At 39.1% G+C, this 26444-nt stretch overlaps 4 protein-coding genes across 5 annotated transcripts; 2 read left to right on the plus strand and 2 right to left on the minus strand.

Annotated features, from left to right (window-relative positions):
• The first annotated feature begins 2098 nt into the window (after positions 1-2098).
• LOC110765068 (uncharacterized) lies at positions 2099-3759 on the plus strand. Its single transcript, XM_021968117.2, has one exon. It carries the CDS (start codon positions 2102-2104, stop codon positions 3440-3442), a length of 1341 nt encoding a protein of 446 aa, XP_021823809.2. The 5' UTR covers positions 2099-2101; the 3' UTR covers positions 3443-3759.
• A 320-nt stretch (positions 3760-4079) lies between these two features.
• On the minus strand, positions 4080-5711 carry LOC110765063 (UPF0481 protein At3g47200-like). The gene is made up of 2 exons (XM_021968111.2): positions 5688-5711; positions 4080-5553 (listed from the first exon to the last, which is right to left on the minus strand). The coding sequence occupies exons 1-2, from the start codon at positions 5709-5711 to the stop codon at positions 4084-4086; spliced, it is 1494 nt and encodes a 497-aa protein (XP_021823803.2). The 3' UTR covers positions 4080-4083.
• Positions 5712-8840: 3129 nt separating this feature from the next.
• On the plus strand, positions 8841-10703 carry LOC110765067 (uncharacterized). The gene has a single exon (XM_021968116.2). It carries the CDS (start codon positions 8841-8843, stop codon positions 10149-10151), a length of 1311 nt encoding a protein of 436 aa, XP_021823808.2. The 3' UTR covers positions 10152-10703.
• Positions 10704-14727: 4024 nt separating this feature from the next.
• LOC110765056 (UPF0481 protein At3g47200) lies at positions 14728-16927 on the minus strand. Of its 2 annotated transcripts, none has more exons than XM_088254049.1 (2): positions 16494-16927; positions 14728-16354 (listed from the first exon to the last, which is right to left on the minus strand). In XM_088254049.1, the coding sequence occupies exons 1-2, from the start codon at positions 16524-16526 to the stop codon at positions 14855-14857; spliced, it is 1533 nt and encodes a 510-aa protein (XP_088110175.1). In that variant the 5' UTR covers positions 16527-16927; the 3' UTR covers positions 14728-14854. The 2 variants fall into 2 exon arrangements, with proteins under 2 accessions (XP_088110175.1, XP_021823796.2); XM_021968104.2 differs by having other exon boundaries at positions 14728-16351; positions 16494-16924.
• Between the last annotated feature and the right edge of the window lie 9517 nt (positions 16928-26444).

A 26444-nucleotide genomic window follows, 5' to 3' on the forward strand; every position in this document is an offset into this window, starting at 1 on the left:
GGGTATGTCGGAGTCAAGAAAGAGGCAAAATCTCCATGAGAATAAGAAACATATCCTTTTTCACTCCTCCTCCCCCCTTGAAGAGAAGGGGAGGAGAAATTTTGATATGAGAATTTAGAGACAACCGAGGATCGATTGCTCTGATACCATGCTAAAATATGAATATGGGTTTGAATATGTTCAGGTTCTTGTTTTATTCTTCTCCATAAGGAGGTATATATAAGAGTTTACATGAGTTTACAAGGAATTAGATCTAGTAAAGGATTAGGAAAATATCTCCTAATTATACAATGATTTGACAACTATATAAAATAGGAAAGTAAATCCCTTAATTAACCAAAGGAAATAAATCTATAAAATAGGAAAGTAAATCCCCTAATTAATCAAGGAAATAAATCTCCTTGATTAATTAGGAGACTCACTTCAACATCTTTAACCTTCCCATGCATCCTGTTGACCTGAGAATCCATGAACTTTTTCAAGATCACAACACTCGATTACCTCGACAGAAAACTGAATCAACCTTGACTGCTGAGAGCATGCCACAGTTTTCCATGCGAGAAAAGATAGATGAAGTTGCAGAGGAAGTTCCTGATCCTCTGGTTCCTCCAAAAAATGTCACAAAAGGGGAAGCTCCCGGAACTGCAGATACTCAACTCAAACAATTTAACAGAGCAGTTTCATTTCATGGTCGAGTACTTGAGTTCCTCAACCATGGATGTAGTGTTCAGTTCTACATGATATGGTTTTCACCAGCAACCAAGTTTGGCAAAAGAGAATTCATGGCCACTTGAAAGATACTCTATCCTCCCTAACTAGACCAGTAACAAAGGTCCAAGCTTTACCTGCACACAGCTTGCCTGGATGGTCCCTGATAAATAAAAAACGGTGATTTGAGCATAACCCATCACCATAAAAGCATCCAACTTCAAGCTCAATCCCAGAAACTTAAAACTTTTGAAGTGCAAAAATTGAATCCCCATGTTACCTTCATTTAAAGAGCAAGAGAGAGCAAGAAACGGGGGTACGAATTTACATTTTATGTGTCTGAAACGGTTAATGGGTAGTAGCTGCCGAGATTGAGAACAAAACAGTTTAAGAGAGGATCCAAGTGGCAAACGAAATAAGCTTGAGATAAACCTTGTTTGAGAGCGAAAGTGTTTTAGAGACCATTTGGTGGGCTTTTGGCTTGTATTTATTAACTCCAAAGGCCCAAAATGATGGGCTTCATTTTCAAAGCTGATGCCCAAAAGATTCTCATATGCCTTTTTCACCCAATAGAAAAACTAAAAAGTATAAAAGTATAAAAGTATAAATTATAAAGGGCAGTTCGTAATTTAAAATGGTTCTCTAAAATTCTTAATGTTCTCAGAAAATCCAATGAATGCTAATAAAAAGTAGAATTTTTTTTTTTTTTTTTTTTTATAGCTTTCAACTAATAAAGTTACGGGATTCTTACATGCAATCAGAGATTTAATCACTGTTCTAATCAACGGGTCTAGCCTAGTGATCTAATCAAATCCTGAATGCATTTTAGAAACCCTAAAATTGCTCATGTTCTAGGAACAATGGTGTTGTTGGAAATGACAATATTGGAGGCCCACTTGAATGCGAGAATTGGTTTCTTCTTATAAACCTAATTACACCAGCAAATAGCTTTGGTGATTCGAATGATGAACATGTCCCTATCTTTGATAATTATTGTTTGATTGATCTAATGATGTAAGCGGTATAAATAATCAACAAGCTGTAATAAGTAGCTATTAAATCTACCGTTTTCATATATTAACCCCCTAATTGATTCACGGATGTAATTTGTATTTATGTTTGTCAAAATGGCCATGAAAGCTCGATTAAGATTGTTTTGAACATTAAAGCAAATAAAAAACACTCATAATATTTGCTAAATATTTGGTCCTCATAACTGCAATACTTGCCACACCATTGCTTTAAATCACGTCTAATTCTTGCAAAGATGATTCAAATCAGACCCATGTTTAAATCATTTCAAGCTCGTCCACACCATTGGTTCAAATCATACACTAAATAGAAACTTATAAATACCACTTGGCTTGATCACCAGGGCTCCTCATCAAGATCAATGCCTTCTCCAAAAGAATCCTCTCCCAATTCTACACTCATGACAGTCAAAAGAATGTCTCACAAAGTGTTGGATCACAGCCAGCTTAGCCGCTCCGCGAAATCCTCCCTCTTCTCCACCATCTCATTTGCTGCCATCTTCTTCATCATCTATGCAGACATCTTTGTTTCCAACCTTCCCATGCATACAATTGACTTGAGAAGTCATGAAGTTCTTGACCATAATCATGACCAGACTCAAGTGCCTCAAGAGCAAATTGTGTCAACCTTCAGAACTGATCAGAGCACGCCACAGCTTTCAATTCAAGCAAAGATTGAGGAACTTGAAGATGAAATTCGTGATCCTCTGGTTCCTCCAGAAAATGCCACAAGAGAGGAAAGACTTGTGTGGTTCCGACGAAAACTGCCAGAGCTAGAGATACTCAAGTCAGACAACTTGTCACAGCAGTTCCATGGTCGAGTGCTCGAGTTCCTCAACAATGGATGTAGCCTTCAATTCTACATGGTATGGCTTTCACCAGCAAAGTCATTTGGGGAAAGAGAATTCTTGACCATGGACACCCTCTTCAAATCCCACCCTCAAGGATGCTTGATGATCATATCAAACTCCATGGACTCAGCAAGAGGGTACAGAATCCTGAAGCCTTTACTTGACAGAGGGTTCAAAATACTTGCAATCTCACCAGACTTTCCCTTTCTTGTCAAGAACACACCAGCTGAGTCTTGGCTTGAAGAATTGAAGAGTGGCAGGACAGACCCAGGTTACATCCCATTATCTCAAAACCTATCAAATCTGATTAGGCTTGCAATGCTATACAAATATGGAGGTATCTACTTGGACACAGACTTGATAATTCTGAAGGATTTCTCTGGGTTGAGGAATGCAATTGGAGCAGAAAGTTTGGATTCAGAGTCCAAAATCTGGAAAAGGCTAAATAATGCAGTGATGATCTTTGACATAAACCATCCAATTCTGCTAGACTTCTTAGAAGAATTTGCTACAACTTTTAATGGGAACAAATGGGGTCACAATGGACCTTACTTGGTCTCCAGAGTAATTGCTAGACTAGAAAGGAGTGGAAGGTCACTGGATTATAACCTTACAATATTGCCTCTTAAGGCATTCTATCCATTGGACTGGATTAGGATACACAGGATCTTCAGGAAGCCCGAGAGGGAATCGGAGTCAAGAGCAGTGGAAATCACACTAAATGAGCTAAATGCAAGGGAGACTTACGCTGTGCACCTATGGAACAAACGAAGTAGACAGTTGGCCATTGAAGAGGGAAGCGTCATGGCGAGATTGATCTCAGAGCACTGTGTCATTTGCCAGGACCTATAACCTATACGTTTCTTAAAGAAATCTTATATGCTGTAATATGGTGAAGGAGAAGCTACTTCAAGCAAAGTGACTCATCTGTGGCAAAGCCTCTGCGGAACTCAGAAAAGAAAAGGAGCTCTTTGTTCAGAATTAAAATTAAATTGGTAGTTTAATGCTTGAATAAGTCCCAAGGCTAGGGAAGTTTTTGTTTAATGCATTGCCAAGCATTTGTTATTTTCTGTCTTTTTGGTTTGAGATATTCTATTTCTCTAGTTTCAAATGTAAAAAGATCACAACTTTATATATATAGTTTTAGATATTCTCAAAAGCATGATAAATCTGTTATTAGTATTTCTGTTTCGATGAGTGTTCAAATTTAGTAGAAAAGCTCCTCTGCATTTAGAGCCGGTGCAGTTTCTTGCATTTTAAAGAGAAACAAACCAACCAATCAATCCTATTGCTTTAATCACTTCACTTCAGCACAAACTTACAAAAACTTTCTGATGCCATCAAGTCCTTTTTCTAGTGATTCCATTTCTGGATCCACAAAATAACACATAAATTGTGAAACTAGATACAACATACATATATAGACTCATTATAGAAGAGGAATCAATTACATAAATGACTGATAAACTCGATGGATGGCCAACAAATTTACATTAGCGAGAGTGAATGCTATAGTATGTCTGTATGACCGTGAGAACGAAAAGGGCCACAGCAGCAATGAATGATATGATACTCCATGGACTAGAGAAGTACGTGCGGTAAAGGAAGTTTGTATGTCTCCTAAATCGCACCCTGGTCGATATCTTGTGTTTACTCCACGGCAACCAAGACTTACAGTATGCATTCACTTGGTCACACAACTTACCAAAACAGAAGTCCTTCACAACAACCATGTCCAATATAGTTTTGAATTCAGTGAAATATTCTTGGTCTCCAACACTATTGTGATTTAATAGATTTATGATCCCTCTTTCCCTTAGTAGTTTTATATCCCGTGTGGAACTAATGAGACTCTTCATGAGGATCAAATACGACGTAATATGATGCGTACTTCTAAGGCTGCATTGCTCAAAAGCGATCAGGTTCCTAAAGAGTGAATCGGATGTCAAGTGAATGTCCACTGGTGGAATTCTGATTATTCCCTTGACGAAAGTTATGTTTAACAAATGGTCCTCCGACGACCCTTTTTCAAACTCAATCCCAGCCCATAAAAGGTTTGAAGCACTAAAATTGAATCCCCATGTTTTAATATTGGTTGCAGCTGCTTGTTCAGGTCTAGGAATCCCTGAAGTTAGATTTATTGCAGAAACATGTTGAATGTGAGAAGTCAATTCAACAGAGACTGAGATTGAGATATGACCAGGTCGGATCTCTGTAACACTGCGTTTCAGTTGGTGATTTGTTGTTGTGGAATCTAAATTTGGGAGGTAAAATTTGTGCAAAAGATGAAGCAAATGATGGTTTTTTGTGTCAGGCTCTTCTTTTGTTGACTTTTGGTTCATTTCAAAGAACTTAAGAGCAAGGCTAGTGACAGAGTTCGGTGTACCCTTAAGATGAGACTTCATAGAATCATACAAATTTTTGAGAATAAAGAAGGGGATCTGGTTTTCAAGTAATATCAGATCATGGCGAAGAGCTGCAATCATCCAAGCACTATTGAATATCGGATCAGATTCGTCTTCTAACTTCATATTTAAGTGTTGATCATACCTGAGGAAAAGTTCCAATATAAAGCAACCATCTAGTAACATGATTTCTGCTAGCACATTCTTATCAATGTGGTCTATCTTTTCGGAATAGCATCCACGAACCTTTTCATCTAAATCATAAATAGCATTGGTGCACACTTCTAAACATTGGAGGGATAGTGGATGATCTTCTATTCGTTGAAAAAAATATTGCATGTAATGCCATTTATGATGTCTCATAGCTACAAGGGCATGGTTGCCTAGATGGAAGGGTCCAATTGAGACAACACGAGAGTTGTATGCTTCATCCTTGACTTTTCGAAGGTTTTTTGGGACTTTATAAATGCTCAAGTTTTCTGACCCTGTTGCCACTTTCTGGTGAAGTTTTTTAGTAATCTCCCGCTTCCATTCGTTCTTATCAGTAGCTTCTGCTTCCTACCATGATTTTATAGGACAGCAATGAAACACAACATAAGTATAAATGACACGTGCACGATTCGAAAAAGTTACAAAAAAAAATTGCAATATTGATGAAACAACTGCATCCGAAACTCAAATCTACATCTTACCAGTTGTAGGATCTCATTACTCATCTCAGCAGATTTTCCTTTGCCGTTCAGCTTCCAGTCTGAGCTTCCCGAGGGACGAAATATTGCCTTTTATAGCCCTATTATGATAAAATATAGTTATTTAATCGTACTTTCCTCCTCTGCGCTCCCAAACCTATTGTTTTCTGAGAACTTCAAGTTCTCAAACAGACCAAGTCAATCATCAAGTTTTGAACTTTTGCTAAATTTATTAGTTAGAAATATTGAACCTTTTTATAATGGAAATGTTGTGTGTAAAACTTTGTCAATTTATTATATTAGGCTCAACCATCCTAATGTCTCTGTCCTCAATCAGCTGACTTTAGTCCTCAATCAGCTTTGACATCTTAATCTCAGAAGAAAACAAAACATATGTAATAGTTTGTATAGTTTTCTTTGTATTTGTTTGTATACTGTAATGTGCAAAACCAGAAACTCCAACAACCAAAAGAGAAAAAACGTAACAGATTCATTTTTATACTGTAATGTGCACCCCCATCTTCGCACTTAACACACGAGAGAAGAAATTGCAAAACCAGAAACTCCAACAACTGAAAAAGAACTATATTTCAATGTCAACGGAAAATACTTCCTGATAGACTTTACCCTTATATGCCCATATGTTTTCTGAAAGTAGAGAACATCTCATTCAATCGTACTTCCCTCCTCCTGCCCTACCAAATCATTTTTTCTTTTCTTTTTGGAGAACTCCTAGTTCTCAACATACCAAGTCAACAATTAGGTTTGTATTTTCTTTGCCAGATTTATTAGTTAAAAAATATTTCAATTCTATAATAGCTTGTTGTGTGTTAAAATAGTCTTTTTTTTTTTTTTTTTTTTTCTATTATGCAAAACCATCCTAATGAATGCCCCTGTCCTTTTTTCTGTTGGAGAAAAAAAAACCTAATTAAACATGAACTTCTAAGTTTAATCCTCAATCAGCTTTGACATATTCATCTCTTACAGAAGAAAGCTAAACATACAGCATAGTTTTATTTGTACCAAACATGCATTTGCCTGTATCTGACCCCAAACAGAGGAGGGGAAACATATATTATGCTCGCAGTTGCATTTTTATACTGTAATATGCACCCGGTCTTTGCACGTAACACATCCAGCGTATGATTAATTTGTTAGATAACCTAAGACGAGAAGCTATGACGTACCTCACTTACCTAAGAAGCAACCTTCAAATTCAAAACAATTTGCATGCTTGGCTGGAAAAATATTGCAGACTGCTAAATAATTCAAACTATTGACTTGTTATCTCCTGTAAATTAGAATCGTCATAAATTGATACATAATATGAGAACAAAATTTAGAACTTGCAAGTAGCAGTGGTTGTTGCAGCTCTTAAGACGCCAGAATTCTTATTTCAATATAGATCAGCAAAACCCTTTGTTTTGCTTGCTCATCTATCCTATTGTCTACCACCGTTGTAGACAGAATTTCAAGAATGCCCTGGGACCCTTTCTAATAAGAAGCAATTAGCTATAACATGGTGAAGGTGAAGTTGAGCAAAATTTGTATTCTTTGATGTTTCAATTGCACATGCATACATAAAATCTGCGAAAGATTATAGATAGACTGATCATTTCTAGGGGAGGCCTACTGATTAACTTAAATAAAAGCTTGATATAAACTCATTGGCTAGATGGTCTCCAGGCGAAGAAGCAAAGAAGCAGCATGGGACAAGTAAAGATCAGCTGGAAGGGTCGTGCATGGTATAGTATGTCTGTAAGAAAGTGAGAATGAGAAGGGCAAGCACACTCAGCACTGATAAGAAACTCCATTTAGCAGAGAAACGATTCTTCCAAATGATCATAATTTCTCTTCGAAATTGCACCACAAAAAACACTTTAAGCTTGTTGTTGATGGTCTTTTCGGAAGGGTCAACTTAGGTAAATGAGTGTTGGATCTTCTGTAGGGAGAGAAGGTTGTGGACCTTTGGTACGGAGGGATAAATGTGAAAAAGTAGTTACCCCCTCCCTTTTACCTGGGCACTATTCTTGTTTTATAGGAAAGTGAAAGTGGGGTTTGTCCAAAGTTTCAATGTGGGACTTTGTGCAAGTTGCTGTGGTGGTGACATGTGTCCAGGGTTCTAGGTTCTGCAGTTTTAGGAGTTTCGGCAATTGCCTTCGGCAGGCAATTGTAGCCTTTGGTAGGTCATGAGTCCTGTCCGTGTGTTGGTCCTCTAGGCATGCTCGGTTGATTATGGTGTAAACACTTGTTAAAATGGTACCAGGGCTTCTTGTGTTTGTCCACTTGGTCACGCAATTTAGCAAAGTAGAAGTCATCCTCGGGAACAACATCCTTTACAATAGTCTCAAATTCACTCAAATATTCAAGGTTGCTAAACCGATTATGGGCTATGATCTCTTTGTCCAGAAGCAGCTTGAAATCTGATGTATTACTTATGAGACTCTGCATAAGGAATGCGTACGATGTAACTCCATTTGTACTGCTAACACCGTATTACTCGAAGGCAATGAAGTTCCTCAACATTGAACTCAATGCATCGGTAATGATCAACTGGGGAATGCTCAGGACTCCGTTGTCGAAATTTATGTTCAACAATTTGTTGTCGTCCCAAGCCGGAATTTGAAACTAGCAATTATAATTTTGAATGTAGTATTCCTTCAACTTAACAAATCTAGATTTGAATTGATCTGAACATGTCCCTGTCTTTGATAATTATTGTTTGATTGATCCAATGATGTAAGAGGTATAAATAATCAACAAGCTATAATAAGTAGCTATTAAATCTGCCCTTTTCATATATTAACCCCCTAATTGATTCACGGATGTAATTTGTATTTATGTCTGTCAAAATGGCCATGAAAGCTCGATTAAGATTGTTTTGAACATTAAAGCAATAAAAAATACTCATAATATTTGCTAAATATTTGGTCCTCATAACTGCAATACTTGCCACACCATTGCTTTAAATCACGTCTAATTCTTGCAAAGATGATTCAAATCAGACCCATGTTTAAATCATTTCAAGCTCGTCCACACCATTGGTTTAAATCATACACTAAATAGAAACTTATAAATACCACTTGGCTTGATCACCAGGGCTCCTCATCAAGATCAATGCCTTCTCCAAAAGAATCCTCTCCCAATTCTACACTCATGACAGTCAAAAGAATGTCTCACAAAGTGTTGGATCACAGCCAGCTTAGCCGCTCCGCGAAATCCTCCCTCTTCTCCACCATCTCATTTGCTGCCATCTTCTTCATCATCTACGCTGACATCTTTGTTTCCAACCTTCCCATGCATACAATTGACTTGAGAAGTCATGAAGTTCTTGACCATAATCATGTCCAGACTCAAGTGGCTCAAGAGCAAATTGAGTCAGCCTTGACGACTGAGCAGAGCACGCCACAGCCTTCAATTCAAGCGAAGATTGAGGAACTTGAAGATGAAATTCGTGATCCTCTGGTTCCTCCAGAAAATGCCACAAGAGAGGAAAGACTTGTGTGGTTCCGACGAAAACTGCCGGAGCTAGGGATAATCAAGTCAGACAAGTTGTCACAGCAGTTCCACAGTCGAGTGCTCGAGTTCCACAACCATGGATGCAGCCTTCAATTCTACATGGTATGGCTTTCACCAGCAAAGTCATTTGGGGAAAGAGATTTCTTGACCATGGACACCCTCTTCAAATCCCACCCTCAAGGATGCTTGATGATCATATCAAACTCCATGGACTCAGCAAGAGGGTACAGAATCCTGAAGCCTTTACTTGACAGAGGATTCAAAATACTTGCAATCGCACCAGACTTGCCCTTTCTTGTCAAGAACACACCAGCTGAGTCTTGGCTTGAAGAATTAAAGAGTGGCAGGACAGACCCAGGTTACATACCATTATCTCAAAACCTATCAAATCTGATTAGGCTTGCAATGCTATACAAATATGGAGGTATCTACTTGGACACAGACTTGATAATTCTGAAGGATTTATCTGGGTTGAGGAATGCAATTGGAGCACAAAGTTTGGATTCAGAGTCCAAAATCTGGAACAGACTAAATGGTGCAGTGATGATCTTTGACATAAACCATCCAATTCTGCTAGACTTCTTAGAAGAATTTGCTACAACTTTTAATGGGAACAAATGGGGTCACAATGGACCTTACTTGGTCTCCAGAGTAATTGCTAGACTAGAAAGGAGTGGAAGGTCACTGGATTATAACCTTACAATTTTGCCTCCTGAGGCATTCTATCCATTGGACTGGATTAGGATACACAGGATCTTCAGGAAGCCCGAGAGGCAATCGGAGTCAAGAGCGGTGGAAATCACACTAAATGAGCTAAATGCAAGTGAGACTTACGCTGTGCACCTATGGAACAAACGAAGTAGACAGCTGGCCATTGGAGAGGGAAGCGTCATGGCGAGATTGATCTCAGAGCACTGTGTCATTTGTCAGGACCTATATGTTTCTTAAAGAAAACTTATATGCTGTAATATGGTGAAGGAGAAGCTACTTCAAGCAAAGTGACTCATCTGTGGCAAAGCCTCTGCAGAACTCAGAAAAGAAAAGGAGTTCCTTGTTCAGAAGTAAAATTAAATTGGTAGTCTTTGATGCTTGAATTAGTCCCAAGTGTCATGGCCCGCATGTTGAAGGCTCAACCCAACAACTATTGGGCCAACCTAGAGGATCCATTTGTGAAGGTCAAGCTCCACAAGAGAAGCTCAAGGCCCGGCTCGTCGGATGGATAAGTCTAGATCTCTTAGCCCACATGTGTAGATTCAATGTACAGTAGTAGGTAGATTACAGATCATTAGATTGTATCGATCCTAGCCCTCCATTTTTGTGGTAGGTGGGATAGGATCTCTATATAAGGAGGATGTATCATTGTCTATCCTCACCCCTCAACTTGAAAAGCATTGAGTAGCAGCCACCTCAATTCCCAAGAAATACTTGAGTCCACCTAGATCCTTCATCTCAAACTCAGTAGCCAAATAGTCTTGTAGTTGTGATATTTCCTGTTTATCATTCCCAGTAATAATCATATCATCAATATAGATTATTAATGTTGTTACCTTCCCTTTCTAATGTTTCAAGAACAGAGTATGATCTGAGTTGCTCTGTTTGAAACCATTGTTCTTTATTGCCATGGTGAACCGTCCAAACCATGCACGTGGTGACTGTTTCAATCCATACAATGCTTTTCGTAACCTGCATACTATTCAAGTCTGAGTAGTATTATATCCAGGAGGAATGTCCATGTACACCTCCTCTGTGAGTTTGCCATGTAGAAAAATATTTTTTACATCAAACTAGTGTAGTGGCCAATCCAAATTAGTTGTTAGGGACAATAAGACTTTGACGATGTTCAACTTTGCAACTGGTGCAAACGTTTCTTCATAGTCTATACCATAGGTCTGTGTGTACCCTTTTGCCACAAGTCTTGCCTTGTATCGCTCGATAGATCCATCTGTATTGTGTTTTATAGTAAACACCCATCTACATCCAACAGTCTTTTTTCCTCGTGGTATAGTCTCCAATGTCCAAGTTTGATTTTTTTCAAGGGCTTTCATCTCCTCTTTTATAGCTTGCACCCACTTAGGATCTTTCAATGCTTCAGAGACCTTGGTTGGAATATGGATAGCAGACAACTGATACACAAAAGCCTTGAGTGGTTCAGATAGCTTCTCAGTGGATACATGATTTGCAATTGGATACTTGGATGTCTTGCCAATATCAGGTGAATAACAGTTTTGTGGCTTCCCACGATTTTTCCTGAAAAGTAATTGGTATCCAATATATTTATCCTATAAATTCACAAGTGTAGGAGGAGTAGTTATCTCAGGAATATTCTCAGGAGATTGGTATGTTGGTACTGTTGAGTTAGAGGGGGGGTCTTCATCTTGTTGTTTTGTATTGTCTGTAGATGTAGGACTCGGATAAGAAACATCTTTGTAGGGGTCAAGTGGATCAGGCGATTGAACGCTATGAATGGGCAATTGATCGATTTTCGACAGAGAGTAATCTCGTTCTCCAAACTCGGGCCGATCGATCATTTCTATACATAGGAGAATTTCTTTGTTTTCCAAGTTGCTCCAATTCTGCTCTTCACTTTGTATCTCTCCCTGAAGCGTAGAATTGGATGATGGGTCATGGAAAAACAGCTCAGATTCCAAAAAGGTCACATCCAAAGTGACATAGGTACGTCGGGTAGCAGGGTGATAACAGCGGTAGCCTTTCTAATAAGTGGCATAACCCATAAAAACACAACGAAGCGCATATGGATCAAGTTTGCTACGTTGATTTTTGTGTAGATGAACGAAAGCCACACAACCAAATATTCGGGGTGTGAGTACCAAAACAGAGGGCAGGGGCCCGTGTTGAGCAAGCACTTGTAAGGGAGTTTTAAAGGTCAATACACTAGAAGGCATGTGGTTTATCAGGTGAACTGCGGTGACAATAGCATCATCCCAGTGATGGCGAGGAACATGAGCGCCAATCAAAAGTGCTTGGGCGGTTTCAAGAAGATGTCGATTCTTTCGTTCAGCAACACCATTTTGTGACAAGTCGTCTCATGGATAATTCCATGTTGTTGGAAGTAAGTCTGAAAGTCATGATTGATAAATTCTCCACCATTGTCTGAGCGAAGAATCTGTATTTGGGCATTGAATTGAGTTTTCATCTGTTTGTGGAAAAACTGAAAACGGGAAACACTTCATTTTTATTATTCAGCAAATAAAGCCATGTCATCCGCGTACAATCATCTACGAATGTGACAAACCACCGAACGCCAGAAGGAGCAGTGATAGGTGAAGGTCCCCAGACATCAGAGGGAATTAATGTAAACGGAGTAGTACACTTGGTCGTACTTAACGGATAGGGTACACGGTGACTCTTAGCCAAAATACAAATGTCACATGTGAAGTCAAAGTCCTTGAAACCTGAAAATAAATATGATATAAGATGCTTCATATAACTAAAAGACGAATGTCCCAATTGACAGTGCCACAGCCAGATTTGCTTTTGTTTGCTATCAGAGGGATGCATCACACTATTAGCCATGTCGAGACTGAAGTCATCTACATAATATAGCCCCCCTCTCTTAGTACCACGACCAAGAATCTCCTTAGTGTGAATATCCTGAAGCAAACAAAAACTCGGATAAATTAGTACACAACAATTCAATTGTTCAGTAAGCTGACTAACAGACATCAATTTATTAGACAAAGATGGAACAAGTGAAGTATTAGACAGTGAAAGAGAGGATGAGAGTGCAACAATGCCAGCCCCTGTCACAGGATAAGTAACTCCATTGGTGTTAGCAATACAAGTTCGTCGGGGTTGTGTAGTATTAAGAAAATCATCAAGATCAAACGTCATATGATCAGTTACACCGGAATCAATTATCCAACTACTAGAATCAATCTTATCCGAAGTATGGAATCCATAACCAATACCATTACTAGTCGTATCGTGTTGTGTTCGATCTTTGAGAGTAGCCCACCATTCGGGGTAGCCATGCAATTTAAAACAAGTCTCACGAGTGTGTCTCGGATCACCACAATATGAGCAATCTCGTCCATGTGTCGGGGGTCGTTAGTCGGGAAGTCATAATTTGTGCAGCGGAAGATGCATAGGATACAGTAGGAATTCATATCGGGATCTGAGCCTGAGTCGGGGCTGGAGTCGGAGTCGGAGTCGGAGTCGAAGTCGGGATCTGGGTCTGAATCATAGACAAATTCGGGGTCAGGGTCGAGGTCATCATTGGAGTCATGTTCGAAGTCATCGTCGTAGTCGGGGTTGGGGTCGTCAAAATAGGATCTTGATTCAAGATCAAGTTCGAGGTCATCAAAATAGGATCCTTATTCAGGATCGGGTTCGGGATCAAAGGTGGCATTTGTAGGAGCTGAGCCACTTGGGCACTCAACTCAGCTATGGTTGGTTGAAAAGGAGAGAATGAGTCGGTGGTGCTACCTCCATGAGGGTTGAAAAAATCATCAATCCCCATAGTAGCAGCGGGGGTTTGAAACTAGAGTCACCAATTCCAAGATCGCCGCTCTGATACCATGCTAAAATATGAAACCTAATATGAGAATATTTGTTTGTGGGAATTTTCTGTGTATTCTTCTCCTTGTAGGAGGTCATATTTATAATACAACGAAACTTGAATGAGCAAGTAAATAATAAATTCCTACATCTATTTACAGTAGGAAATCATGAATTAAAGTAAATCAATTATAATTATAATAGGAATTCTTGGTGTGTAAGGAAAGTAAGTCAACAGTCCACAAGTCACGCCAACACTTCTCATATGCATCTCCTTTGTCACCTCTGAGTGAGAGAGAGAGAGAGAGAGAGAGCTGAGAAACAAAATTATTTTGTAGGTCAAGTCAACCAAGGTGAAATAAAAAGTGTAGTCATAAATATGTATTTTACTGGCTATTTGCACCCGGTTTCGTGGTACCGTGTCCGCGTAGCATACATCCTTGGTGTCGGTAGTGATCCGCAAGTATCTTTAAAACCTCAAATAAACATGTGTACCATACAGAATGCTACGACATACGTATAAGGCTGTGACATGTTATGCATATGTAAGAATAGCCATAACTGACCCAAAAATGGATCACCCAAGAAAAAAGGGCAGAAACCTAAAAGTCAAAATAGTGACAGAAGAATTAAAGACGTGACTATGGAAAATAGGATGAGCCGAGAATATGGAAAAGCTTGCACCAATAAGTCAAAAAACCAGTCTCACCTATGTAGTCAAATTTGTGGAAAAGTCACGAGACTCGCAACCAGTCATATTAGCAACTACCTATGATGCTTGATAAGGCAAAAAAATCACTAAATCAACCACTTGTTATAGCAAATAAACTTAACCAAACTCAGAGACAAACAAGATTTGATCAACATAAAAGCGTATTGATAACTACGAAAGGAATTTGCATAAGATGAAGGGAGCATAAACTAATGCAAACACGTTGCATTATGAGAAATAATATAAACTTCAATCAGAGCATGAGACGTGGTCGGCTTTGGAAACCTAGGCAGATGATGAAATATTGAGTTTTATTCAGATGATCAATTTCATACAATATTATTTCAATTGCACATATGCATGCATACATGTGAAAGAAGAAAGAAAGAAAGAAAGAAGCAAAAGCAAGAAAGCGCAAGTCTCATCTGCGAGGGTGAATGGTGTAGTATGTTTGTATGGAAGTGAGAATGAGAAGGGCAAACGCAGCCAGGAAAGATGTGAAACTCCATGTGGAAGAGAAGTAGGTGCTGAAAAGGACCCTTATTTCTCTTAGAAATCGCACCCTCAGAAATACTTGAAGCTTGCTCAAGCTGCACCAGGACGTGCAATACTCGTTCACTTGGTCTCGCAATTTATCAAAATAGAAGTCGTCCTTCACAACAACTTCATCAAGAATATCCTTGAACTGACTCAAATACTCATGGTCTCCAATCCTATTATGCCTTATGATCCCTTTTTCTCGGAGCAGCTTGCTGTCCGCTGAGGAACGGATGAGACTCTTCATGAGGAAGGCATACGACGTCACGCCATGTGTAGAGCTAAGGCTGTATTGCTCGAAGGCAAGGAGGTTCCTGAACACTGAACTGGTAGCCTCGTCAATGATCAACTGGGGAATGCTGATGACCCCGTTGCTGAATGTTATGTTCAACAAATTGTCCTCCCAAGAACCAATCTGAAACTGGATCCCAGACTCCAAAAGTTCCGAAGCGCAATAGTTGAATCCCCACTTGTTGTTTGTTGCTGGCTCATCAGGTTCGGGAAGGCATGAAGCAGTTTGTTGCTTTCTTCTCTTAAATATTTTTCTCATAAAAAGGCATGCAGATTGTTGTGATTTAACCTTGGAAACCAATTCCACATGATTGACCTTGATCTTAATTGACACCTCATGGCCAGGCACTCCAGCTCTGAGGAAGTAGAATTTGTGCAAGAGATCAAGCAAGTGCTTGAAGTCTGTCCCCAGCTCGTGTTGATCTTTAGCTATCGGCTTTCGGCTCAAAGGTTGAAAGAACATGAGAGCAAGACCAGCAACCGAGTGTGGTGCTTCATGGCCGTTGATCACGACACGAGGCTGGACAATGTCATACAAACGTTTGAGAATAAAGAAAGGGATTTGGTTTTCAAGCAAAGCCAAATCATGCTGAAGAGCCGCGATCATCCAAGCACTTTTTAGTACTGGATCAGGGCCGTCTTCTTTTTCCACTCTCTTGGCGTAGTACCTGAGGAAGAGTTCTAAGATGAAGCAGCCATCAAGTAACATTATTCTTGCGAGCTCATTCTTGTCATAGTCGATGTTTTCGGCGTAGCATTGACGAACCTCCTTGTCTAAATTATAAATAGCATTCGTGCAATGTTCCAAGCATTCGTGAGACTCGTCAGGATCATCCGTTTGCTGCAGAAATCTTAACATGTAACGCCATTTGTGCTCTCTCATAGCAGCTACAAGGTCAGTGTTTTTTCGATGAAAAGGTCCAATTGAGACGACGCGAGGATTGTAGGCATCCTCTCTCACCTTTCGAAGTTTGCTAGGGACTTGATAGATGCATGATTCTTCTGCTTCCTTAACTGCTCCGAGTCTCTCTTTAATCTCCAATACCCACTTAGTCTTCAGTGTCTCTTCTTCGTCTTCCTCGCCTTCCAGCTGCTTTGCGTCCAAAACAAAAGGACAAAAAATTCCAGAAGTTAAAAGAGAAAGAAAGAGGTGCCAATTCACATTAATGATCAAATGTTGATGAAAAAGAAGACACTAAAAGAGAAGGAAAGATCGTAGCTCTCGTTTATACCTGATGTGTTTCCTCTTCTGATTGATTCATCATCTCAACAGGTTAATTTCCCCTTTGTCTCCATAGTATTGCCTTCTAATCTAATTTATATCCCAAATTTGGAAGTAAAATATAATAATTGAACTTGACTCTACGATCCCAGTCTCCTAATAGCTCCATATGCTCTAACACATTTATTAATTAAAAAATTAATTAATCTCTCTGGAAGAAAGAACAAGTAGCATATATGTATATTAATCTATCTGGACCAATCAACCATTTCTTATCTGACTTTACATTTTGACCCCTACCAAGGAAGAAAATGGCCACATGCATACACCTGTTTCTCACTGTAAAATATACACCTCAATTAGATGAGCTTCCTCGACTGGTTCACTCATCTCAGCACCCTCTCTATCTAACACACATTAGTCTATTTGGTACCAAACGCGCATTTGTTTGTATTCCAACGTCAACGAAGGGATAGTTAACAAAGACTACTTGAACAACTTCTCTTCTTTTTTCTTTATTTTTTAAGTCCAATTCTTTGCATCCGGTCTTAGCGCGCACACACTGTACATTTCTCTTTACTAATTAACACATGGAATCAGTGGAAATAAATATCACATTGTCTGATCATTGTCTCCCTTATTTCTTTGAACTGTTCAAATAAGACCCTTCAAAATTTCACAATTTAACCAAAAATCATAAGGTTCCCTCCCAAGTTGAAAAACCATTATTGTAGAACAGATCATTAAGCGTATTTCAACTTACTGCGCATGATTTCTCAAGACACCATTTCTTATTCATTTCTGGCTCCGTACAGATAAGAAGTTGATAAGTTAAAGTCACTAGAAACATCTTACTATTATATAATGTATTGTAACTAGATAATTCTAGATTTATTGTACAACTAGTGGCTAAAAAAGACTTTGGAAAAGTCGGTTACTGTGCAACTGACTTTTCCAAACAAAGCTGCCGACTTCAGCAACTCTATAAATATGCTAGAAGCCCACTTATGTAATTAAGCAAGAAAAGATAAAAAACTACAGCTGTCCAACTCTAGCCATCAGCCAACTAGTTTGTACCTTTCTTATTTCAATCAATAAAATGAAACTACTTTATTACTCTTTCAAAAGTTTTCCTTGCCAAATTAAGCTATTATCCTAAACACTACCAACCATTCTCTAAACCTCCTCCCTTAAACTAACAGTATGACAGTTAGAACAGAGTTTGGAGATGAGGCTTGATAGCCTCAAAGAAATGAAGAGCAAGGCTAGTGAGCGAGTTCAGTGCTGGTTTGCCGTTGGCCTTGAGATGAGGCTTGATAGCCTCAAACAGAGTTTGGAGAATAAAAAAGGGGATCTGGTTTTCAATTAAAGCTAGATCCTGGCCAAGTGCTGGAATTATCCAGATGGTATTGAATATTGGGTCATCAGATTGCTCTTCTAACATCATGTTTAAGTTGTAGTGTTGATAATACCTGAGGAAAAGTTCCAATATGAGGAAGCCATCAAGTACTATGTCACATGTGCTAGTACTCATGCTTCCAACGTAGCTGCTCTCAATCTTGTACCTTAAGCTTTTAATGAAAAACCATTCAAAACTGTCACAGGATGTGGCAGACTCGTTCAAACGCTTCTCACAGAATCTCCTGTAACGATATTTATGCTCTTGCATAGCTGCAAGCTCTTGCTTTTCCCCATGGTAAATCCCAATTGAGACAAGGCGAGGGCTATAGGCATCCTCCTTCACTTTTCGGAGTTTATTTGGAACTTCAAAGATGTTCGATGCCTCTGACGCTTTCTCCACTTTGTCATAGTACTGTTGCTCATAGCTTGCTTCCGTTTACTGTTTTGATAGTAAAATGTATAAAGCTAGCTAGCAGTGCACACATCTACTTTCAGCATCACTATTTGTATGTATTAATAAGTAAATATCTTTGTCCTTTTACTTTCATTTATTTTTATATTATTCTATTTACTTAAGTTTACAATGTAAATAAGGAAGTATCCCCCATTTGGATTCAAATAAAAATACTAGGAAATCAAATTCCCACGAAATTAAAATATGAAAAATCGGTTTTAGTGCAAAATATGATTTAGGTTAAAAATGATGGCTCATTAAGTCAATATATACTTCACACTAAAATCCCATAAAATCCAGTTTTCTTATTTGATGTGTAAGAAATAAATGCCGCCAAAAATTATCTTGATAAAATGATTATTCTGAAAAACCATTTTTCATACTTAGCCAATATTTTTACATAAAACAAATTTTCATGTGTAATATGAATGCATGAAGGGACCTAAGGTCAATTTAGGTAAAAAGCTTTAGATGTTCAATCCACAAAGAGTTTTACAAGAATAACCTAACTCTTACGTATTGAAGAAATATTTGCTTGAATAAGCTCCCCCTAAGATAGTACTCATGAGGGTCCAAAGTTTGAGAGCTAGAACCCAAATGAATTGCAGATAAAGCCCAAAATCAAAACTACGACGGACCTAAAAAAATGACATAAATGCCTTAAAATGAGAAGGTTTGTGCTAATATATGCCAGTTCTTATGTCGAAAAGGACGAGACGCCTTGGGAGGCGAAGAGGATTGCACTAATTTTTTGGTTTATTATCACATTCTTATAGATATTTCTGGTGTATTGCAATGTATGTCTATTTTTTGAAGTTGATGCAGTTCTCTTTGATAATGAACGTGAGTATTTTGTATGGTTTTATCTATTAACTGCTATGAATTAGAGTATTATCGTTTCATTTCAATGGGTCTATTTTGTATAGAATTTTTTTAACTTTTTACACGTTGATCCCCGGAATGAAAATTCTTGGATCCGCCACTGTATATATGGTTTTTGTTCTCTACATGATGATAATCCAACTGCAAGATATATACACAAATTCTAAAAAGATCATACAATTAAGCTCAACGACCTCAATTACTTCTCTTGGGTTGCTCATGTCAGCAAATTTCCCTTCGCAGTCCAACCAACAATCTCAACTTACTTAATCCCAATTAAGCGCCTGAGTATTGCCTTTATATTGTCCAAACATGAAGATTAAAGATAATTAACTTATAAGAAAGACCCTACTCCCAAGTCTTCCACCCCCATTTGCTTATTTAAATTTAAAGTTTTGTTGCTGGTTTAATTGTATTCTAACTTTGACTTATTAAGTCCCTACTAGCAGAAAAAGATAATACTTGGGTGGATGGTGAGGACCTTCTCATGCTTTTTTTACATCCAATAATATTGTTGAAATTGGCACTTAGGTGACGAGGGGTAAATTAAATGACACAAACACAACCACAACAAGCTTCACACACTTTAGACCTTGACCAAAACACTTATGACTAGTCAACTGCTAGTCATGAACAACCACAATCAAGAATACACACAGAGCATGCCACAATGTACCTGCAACCCTAGAAAAATACTAGTGACAACCTAGGTACTCAGAAGGATCCGTCAATCTAGGCATCCCCTGTGCTAGCAACAACTATGGTGGAAGTGTGTGAAAATATTATAATCAAGTAAATACCAAACATCAGATAATGATGACTAGTCAACCACCAAGAACACAAACCCAGAAAAATTACAGATATGCAAACCAGATTTTGTTCACCCAGAAACCCACTATTGGGAAAAACTGGAGGTCATCAACCGACCAGGCAATCCACTAAGTAGAAAAAGATTCTTACAAAGGAATACAAGCAAGCTCAAGCAAAACCTAAATCTATTTAGAAAGATGAGCTATACCTCCTTTGTGCAATCTTCTTCTCCAACTTAGCAAAGCTTGAAGCTCAGTTCTTCATGGCAATGGCAGCTCCTTCTCCAGCTCGTTCATCCCATGGCACTAGCTTGCAAGCTCCAACTCAAATAGAAACCAAATTTGGATTCAAAGGAGAATGACCAATTTCTTCAAGAAACCATAGTCTTGAAGAAATCAATCTTGAATCTGACCCAGATATATTTATGAGAGAGTGTTTGATCTAGCAAGATGAGGTTTTCATATTTCAAATGCAGTTTTCAAAAAGAAACAATTTGGAAAACTCAAAGATGAAAAATATGAAGATGGCTCTTGAGGAAGAAGCGAAAGTTTACAAAGAAACTTTCCAAAACTTGCCTACCCAAGTGACGGCTGCCAATTGAGGAATGCATTGCCTTTTACACAAAAATTCATAGGTTAGAATCGTACAAGGCAGCAGGGAATTTCGCAGAATATGACAAAATAGATGGGTAGAGTCAGCTGGAAACAATGAGCTGGAAATCTCACTGAGGCAGAGGTTGACTAGTCATACAAAGGAAAGATGACTAGTCATAATCTTCAAAAGTTAGAAAATGCAATGCAAGATTTACCTTTTGTCAAACCCATTGTTGTCCATCATAATGTAGCCAAATAAGCATACCTAGAGATGTAATTCTTAATCTAAATTAGAGCTTGAGAAAATATAATGATTGTCCTATTACAAAATTGTCAAGGGAAGCCAAAAGAAATACTCAAAATGCATACATTAACAATTGTTACACGTGTTTGTATATGAAAAATAAAAGAAGTATTTGCATTTAGATGACTTTGACTTATAAATCCACAATATATCGCTCACCTCACTTGGCTCAGGTTATTGGTGCACCTTGGTAGGTAGACATTTCATCAAAAACATTACTTTTTTTGTATTATTATTATTTATTATTTTTTATAAAAAAAAAAAAGCGAATAATTTTTTTAAATAAAAAATTCTAAAAAATTACCAAAAATTCAGAATTTTTTTAATACATACTTAGCAAATTTGTTTATATTAATCTCATATATATATAAATAAAATTAATTTCATATGAATAGTAATTGTCCTTAAGTTGCCATGACAATTGGTGAAAAAACACACATAAAATTGCTAAGACAATTATTATTCATGTAAACAGTAACTACTCTTACTTGAATAGTTTTTATATATTATGTCATACTAAAATGAGTTTTTGAATAAATATATCAAAAAGATTAGGAGGCAATTTTGAAACTACCCTATTAATTGACCATGTGGCCACTGGCCTCTATCATTAATTGGATAACATATGACGAAAAGCTATGACGTATGTCACTTATCTAAGCAACAACCTTATATGCCCAGCTGGCAAAATATTAATTGGGCGCACCGCTAGCTAATATGGACGAGACTTGTTGACCTATCCTTGATATTATGACAAAATATTAATATAGCGCTATCCTTTCCTTTCGTTGGATGGGACTTGTTGACCTTTCTATTAAATAACACCATGATTGGGACAAACAAACAAAACAAATTAGAGGGCAATTTTGAAACTACTCTATTAATTAACCATGTGGGTGTGGCCATTGGCCTCTATGATTAATAGGGTAACTTATGACGAAAAGCTATGATGTATATCACTTACCAAGGAAGAAAATGGCCACATGCATACACCTGTTTCTCACTGTAAAATATACACCTCAATTAGCTGAGCTTCCTCGACTGGTTCACTCATCTCAGCACCCTCATTGACGCCATTCCAGTTTCAGATCCGGTCCCGACTCCTGAGCTGTGGTCAACGCAGCGATTACCCGTGGGTAACAGCAGTTTCAAAGATAAGCTGATGCACAAAGTTAACCAGGTAAAAAATGCAGGTATTGACGTTGATGCTCTTGATGACAATTATGCCGATCTAAATGATGAAGATGATGTGGTGGTTTCTCGGGGTGAGCGCGGACCCAGTATCCATTTCTCTGAGCGAGCGATGGGGCGCCTATGTCAGCCATGGAAGAATGCTTTAATTGTAAAACTGCTAGGACGGTCGCACACTTATAACTACCTCCACGACCGTCTACAACAAAAATGGAATTTGAAAGGTAATTGGAAACTAGTGGATCTAGTAAATGACTATTTCGTAGTGAAATTTGAACTAGAGGAGGACTTGAGCTACGTTCTGACTGGGGGACCATGGATTATTGCTGGGCAGTATTTGATTTTACAGAAGTGGAGACCAGGATTTTGCCCTTTGACTGCCCATGTCTCTAGAATGGCGGCTTGGATCAGGGTCTCGGCTATCCAACTCGAGTGCTTTGATGTTTGGGCGCTAAAGAGGATAGGTAATCTGCTTGGCAAATTGCTCAAAATTGATACTTTGACTACGACTCAAAATAGAGGTAAATTTGCTTGGCTCTGTGTGGAGCTGGACCTCACGAAACCGCTTGAGGCGTTCATCCAAATTAACCAAGAGTGGTACAACATAGAGTATGAAGGTCTCCCCGACATTTGCTATCTGTGTGGCCTTTATGGGCATAAAAGGGAAAACTGTCCTTCGCAGGTGAAGAATACTACAGGCAACGCTAAGACTGTCCCAGTCCCTGCTACAGCCGCTAAGGAAGTGGGTACTGATACAGTTATGGGTCAGGAGGGGATTAGTACAGATCCAGAAATTCTTCGCGGGCCTTGGATGAATGTCCCACCTAGGAGGAAACCAAAGAATATTTCCAAGGGTGTGAGCAACACAGTTTCGAGCCACAAGAGCCAAGGCTCTCGGTTTACTACCCTGCAACAAATCACTGAGGATTTCAGATTGGACCAGACTGACAGTGGTGGGGGGGCATTTCAGGAGAATGCAGAGACATCTTATGCTTCTAAAAATGGTACTGGAGTTGGAAACAAAGTCTGGAGTAAGGCTAAGCACCCTAATGCTGGAGCCAGGACTGTTCTTAGTGACATCTCTAATAGTAAAAATAATGCTAAGGCCACGGCATCAAGAACTACTAGCGCTACAGCCACAATGGCTCCCAATGGATTCCATATACATAGTAGTAGTGCTAAGGGGAAATTGGTTGTTGATGAGAGCAGGACCCATTGTTTGACTTCTACAATTGGCCACATGAACTCCTGGGGCAGCGGCCAAAGCTTGTATAAGCAAAAAGGTGTCTATATATTTGGACACCAACCTCCAAATATAACTGGAGACCTTCATGGCAAACCTTGTGACTCTGAGGTTGTTGAAGATCCTGCGGAAGCTCCCCTCCAAGATGGATTGAACCCTACTGATGGGACTAATCTGGATGAAGTTCAGATGTCTGATTGCAATAAGAATGCTGATAAGAGTACCTCCAACAACGTTGAAGGTATGACTCTCGACTGCTGATGTTAGGGCTTTGTCCCTGGGTTATTATTATTTTTTATCCCTTGTTGTTAATGGATATTCTGTGTTGGAATGCTAGAGGTGCAGCTTGCACTAAATTCAGATATACTATGATGGAACTAATCCATGTTCATCACGTTGATATTTTGTTTGTTTGTGAACCTCGTATTGGAGGTAAAAAAGCCCTTGAAGTTATTAAATCTTTGAAGTATTCCTGCACTGAGGTGGTGGATCCCATTGGTTTTTCTGGTGGTCTGTGGCTTTTATGGAATGAGAATAAAGTCAAAGTTGAAGTCCTTGGTACAACTGACCAAACTATCTCTGCTTCTATTGCCTGGCCTGGCCAGAATCCTTGGCTTTTTACTGCAATCTATGCTAAGCCTTGTAACTCCAAGAGAGAAAAGCTTTGGGATTATTTGAATTTTGTCTCTGATTGTCACCAGATGCCGTGGCTGCTTGCTGGAGATTTCAATGATATGCTACATTATGATGATAAAATAGGGGGTGCCTCCCCCTGTAGGCTTAAAGGCTTCAGGAAATGGTTTGATGATAATGACATGATTGATCTTGGTTTTTCTGGACCCAAATTTACTTGGAGTAATAATCGGGTTTTTGAAAGACTTGACCGTGCAGTCTGTAATGTCCAGTGGAGAAGTCTCTTTAACGAGGCCTCTGTCAAGCATTTACCGAGGACCAAGTCTGACCACTGCCCTATCAAGATAAGCCTGAAGTCCAGCTTCTCTTCCTCTCCTATCGCACGGCCTTTCCGGTTTGAGGCCATGTGGCTAACTCATGCTCACTTTAAGGACTTTCTCATGCAGCAATGGGCGCTTACTGATGGCTCTGTCCTTGATAAAACTAATGCCTTGGTGCAGCCTCTTTTACATTGGAATTCTACTATTTTTGGTAACTTAAGGCGCAGGAAATCTACACTTTTAGCTCGCCTGGCTGGTGTACAGAACGCTATGGGTCCAAACACAAACCGTTTCTTGTCCAAGCTTGAGAACTCCCTTTTTGAAGAGTACAATGAAGTCATTGAGCAAGAGTCCTTGTTCTGGCAACAAAAATCTCGAGTAAAGTGGCTGCAAGAAGGTGATAGGAATACCAAGTTTTTCCACCTCACTACTTTAATAAGAAGAAGAAGAAATAAAATAGAGAGACTGAAGGATGATAATGGGGAGTGGATTGAAGGTGCTGGGGGTCTCAAGAAGCTAGCTGTTAGCTATTTTGTGGGCCTGTTTACCCAGGACCAGCAGTGCTGCACCTTTGGGGACCTCCCTAGTTTCTTCCCTCCTATTGAGGCTGCTGACTTGGCTAACCTTGCCAAAAACGTGGATCTTATTGAAGTAAAAGTGAGTTTATTTAACATTGGTGGCCTCAAAGCCCCTGGTGTTGATGGGTTCCCAGCTTGTTTCTTCCAAAACCAGTGGCATCTTTGTGGGAATGAAATCTACAATTTGGTTGACCAAGCTTTCCGGGATAGCAAACTTCCTGAAGGTTTAAACTCTACCTTGATCACTATGGTTCCTAAAGTTGATAATCCTTCTTCCATGGGGCAATTCAGGCCCATTAGCCTTTGCAGTACTTTATATAAAACCATTTCCAAGGTGCTGGTGGCTAGACTAAGACCTATCTTGCCAGGTTTGATTAGCCCCAATCAAGTCAGTTTTGTTCCTGGGAGACACATTTCTGACAACATTATTATTGCTCAAGAATTAATGCACAAGTTCAGAAATGCAAAAGGGAAAAAAGGATTTATTGCTTGGAAGATCGATCTCTCTAAAGCTTATGACAGATTGAATTGGAGTTATATTGAGTTTGTCCTCAATGAGCTTGGCCTGCCTCCTTCGACTGTACAATTAATAATGCATTGTGTTTCCTCTGTCCAGTACCAGGTTTGTGTTAATGGTGAATTGACTGACCCTTTTACTCCGCAAAACGGCATTCGACAAGGAGACCCTCTTTCTCCCTATCTCTTTGTCCTTTGTATAGAAAAATTATCTCACCTGATCTTTGATGCGATTAGGCAAAAGAAGTGGAAGCCTGTTAAATCCTGCCAGTCAGGCCCTGTCATCTCTCACTTATTTTTTGCAGATGATTTAATTCTCTTTGCTGAGGCTAGCCCCCAACAAGCTAGGGTAATGAAGAATTGTTTAGAGCTTTTCTGCAATGCCTCTGGTCAGTCTGTGAACTTTGATAAATCTGCTATTTTTTGCTCTCCTAATACTTGCAAGGAAATGGCTAAAGAAATCAGCTTCATATGTGGGTCCCCTCTTACTGTGAACCTTGGCAAGTACCTGGGGATGCCTATCCTTCACTCAAGGGTCACTAAGGCTACCTACGGGGGTTTGGTGGACAAAGTCCATGCTAGGCTGGCATCTTGGAAGAGTAAAGTTTTATCTTTGGCTGGGAGATCTACTCTTATTCAAGCTGTTTCTTCTGCTATTCCTATTTATGCCATGCAGACCACGAAGATTCCTATAAGCGTTTGTGAAGATCTAGACCGGTTAAACAGGAACTTCCTCTGGGGTGGCAGTGAGAGAAAACAGAAGATCCACCTCTGCCAATGGGACTTAGTGTGTCGGCCAAAAAGTAAAGGCGGGTTGGGAATTAAGAAAACCCGTAATATGAACCAAGCTCTCTTGGCCAACTTAGGTTGGAGAGTGCTTAAGAAAGATGAAGGCCTGTGGGCAAAGATTTTAGAAGCCAAGTATCTAAAAGACCATTCCATTCTTGATGCTGAATCAAATCCCAGGCAGAACTGCTCTTCAACTTGGAAAGGTATCATGTTTGGGGCCAAACTGCTGACTCATGGGCTGTCTTGG

The sequence above is a fragment of the Prunus avium genome, chromosome 6 (assembly GCF_965620075.1).
Source record: "Prunus avium chromosome 6, drPruAviu1.hap1.1, whole genome shotgun sequence".
Taxonomy (NCBI): Eukaryota; Viridiplantae; Streptophyta; class Magnoliopsida; order Rosales; family Rosaceae; genus Prunus; species Prunus avium.

Coding starts and splice junctions, on each gene's coding strand:
- LOC110765068 (XM_021968117.2), top strand. CDS start 2,102: ATGCCTTCTCCAAAAGAATCCTCTCCCAATTCTACACTCATGACAGTC.
- LOC110765063 (XM_021968111.2), bottom strand. CDS start 5,711: ATGAGTAATGAGATCCTACAACTG. Junction 5,554..5,687: donor GTAATGAGATCCTACAACTG/GTAAGATGTAGA, acceptor AAATCATGGTAG/GAAGCAGAAGCTACTGATAA.
- LOC110765067 (XM_021968116.2), top strand. CDS start 8,841: ATGACAGTCAAAAGAATGTCTCACAAAGTGTTGGATCACAGCCAGCTT.
- LOC110765056 (XM_088254049.1), bottom strand. CDS start 16,526: ATGATGAATCAATCAGAAGAGGAAACACATCAG. Junction 16,355..16,493: donor CAGAAGAGGAAACACATCAG/GTATAAACGAGA, acceptor TTGGACGCAAAG/CAGCTGGAAGGCGAGGAAGA.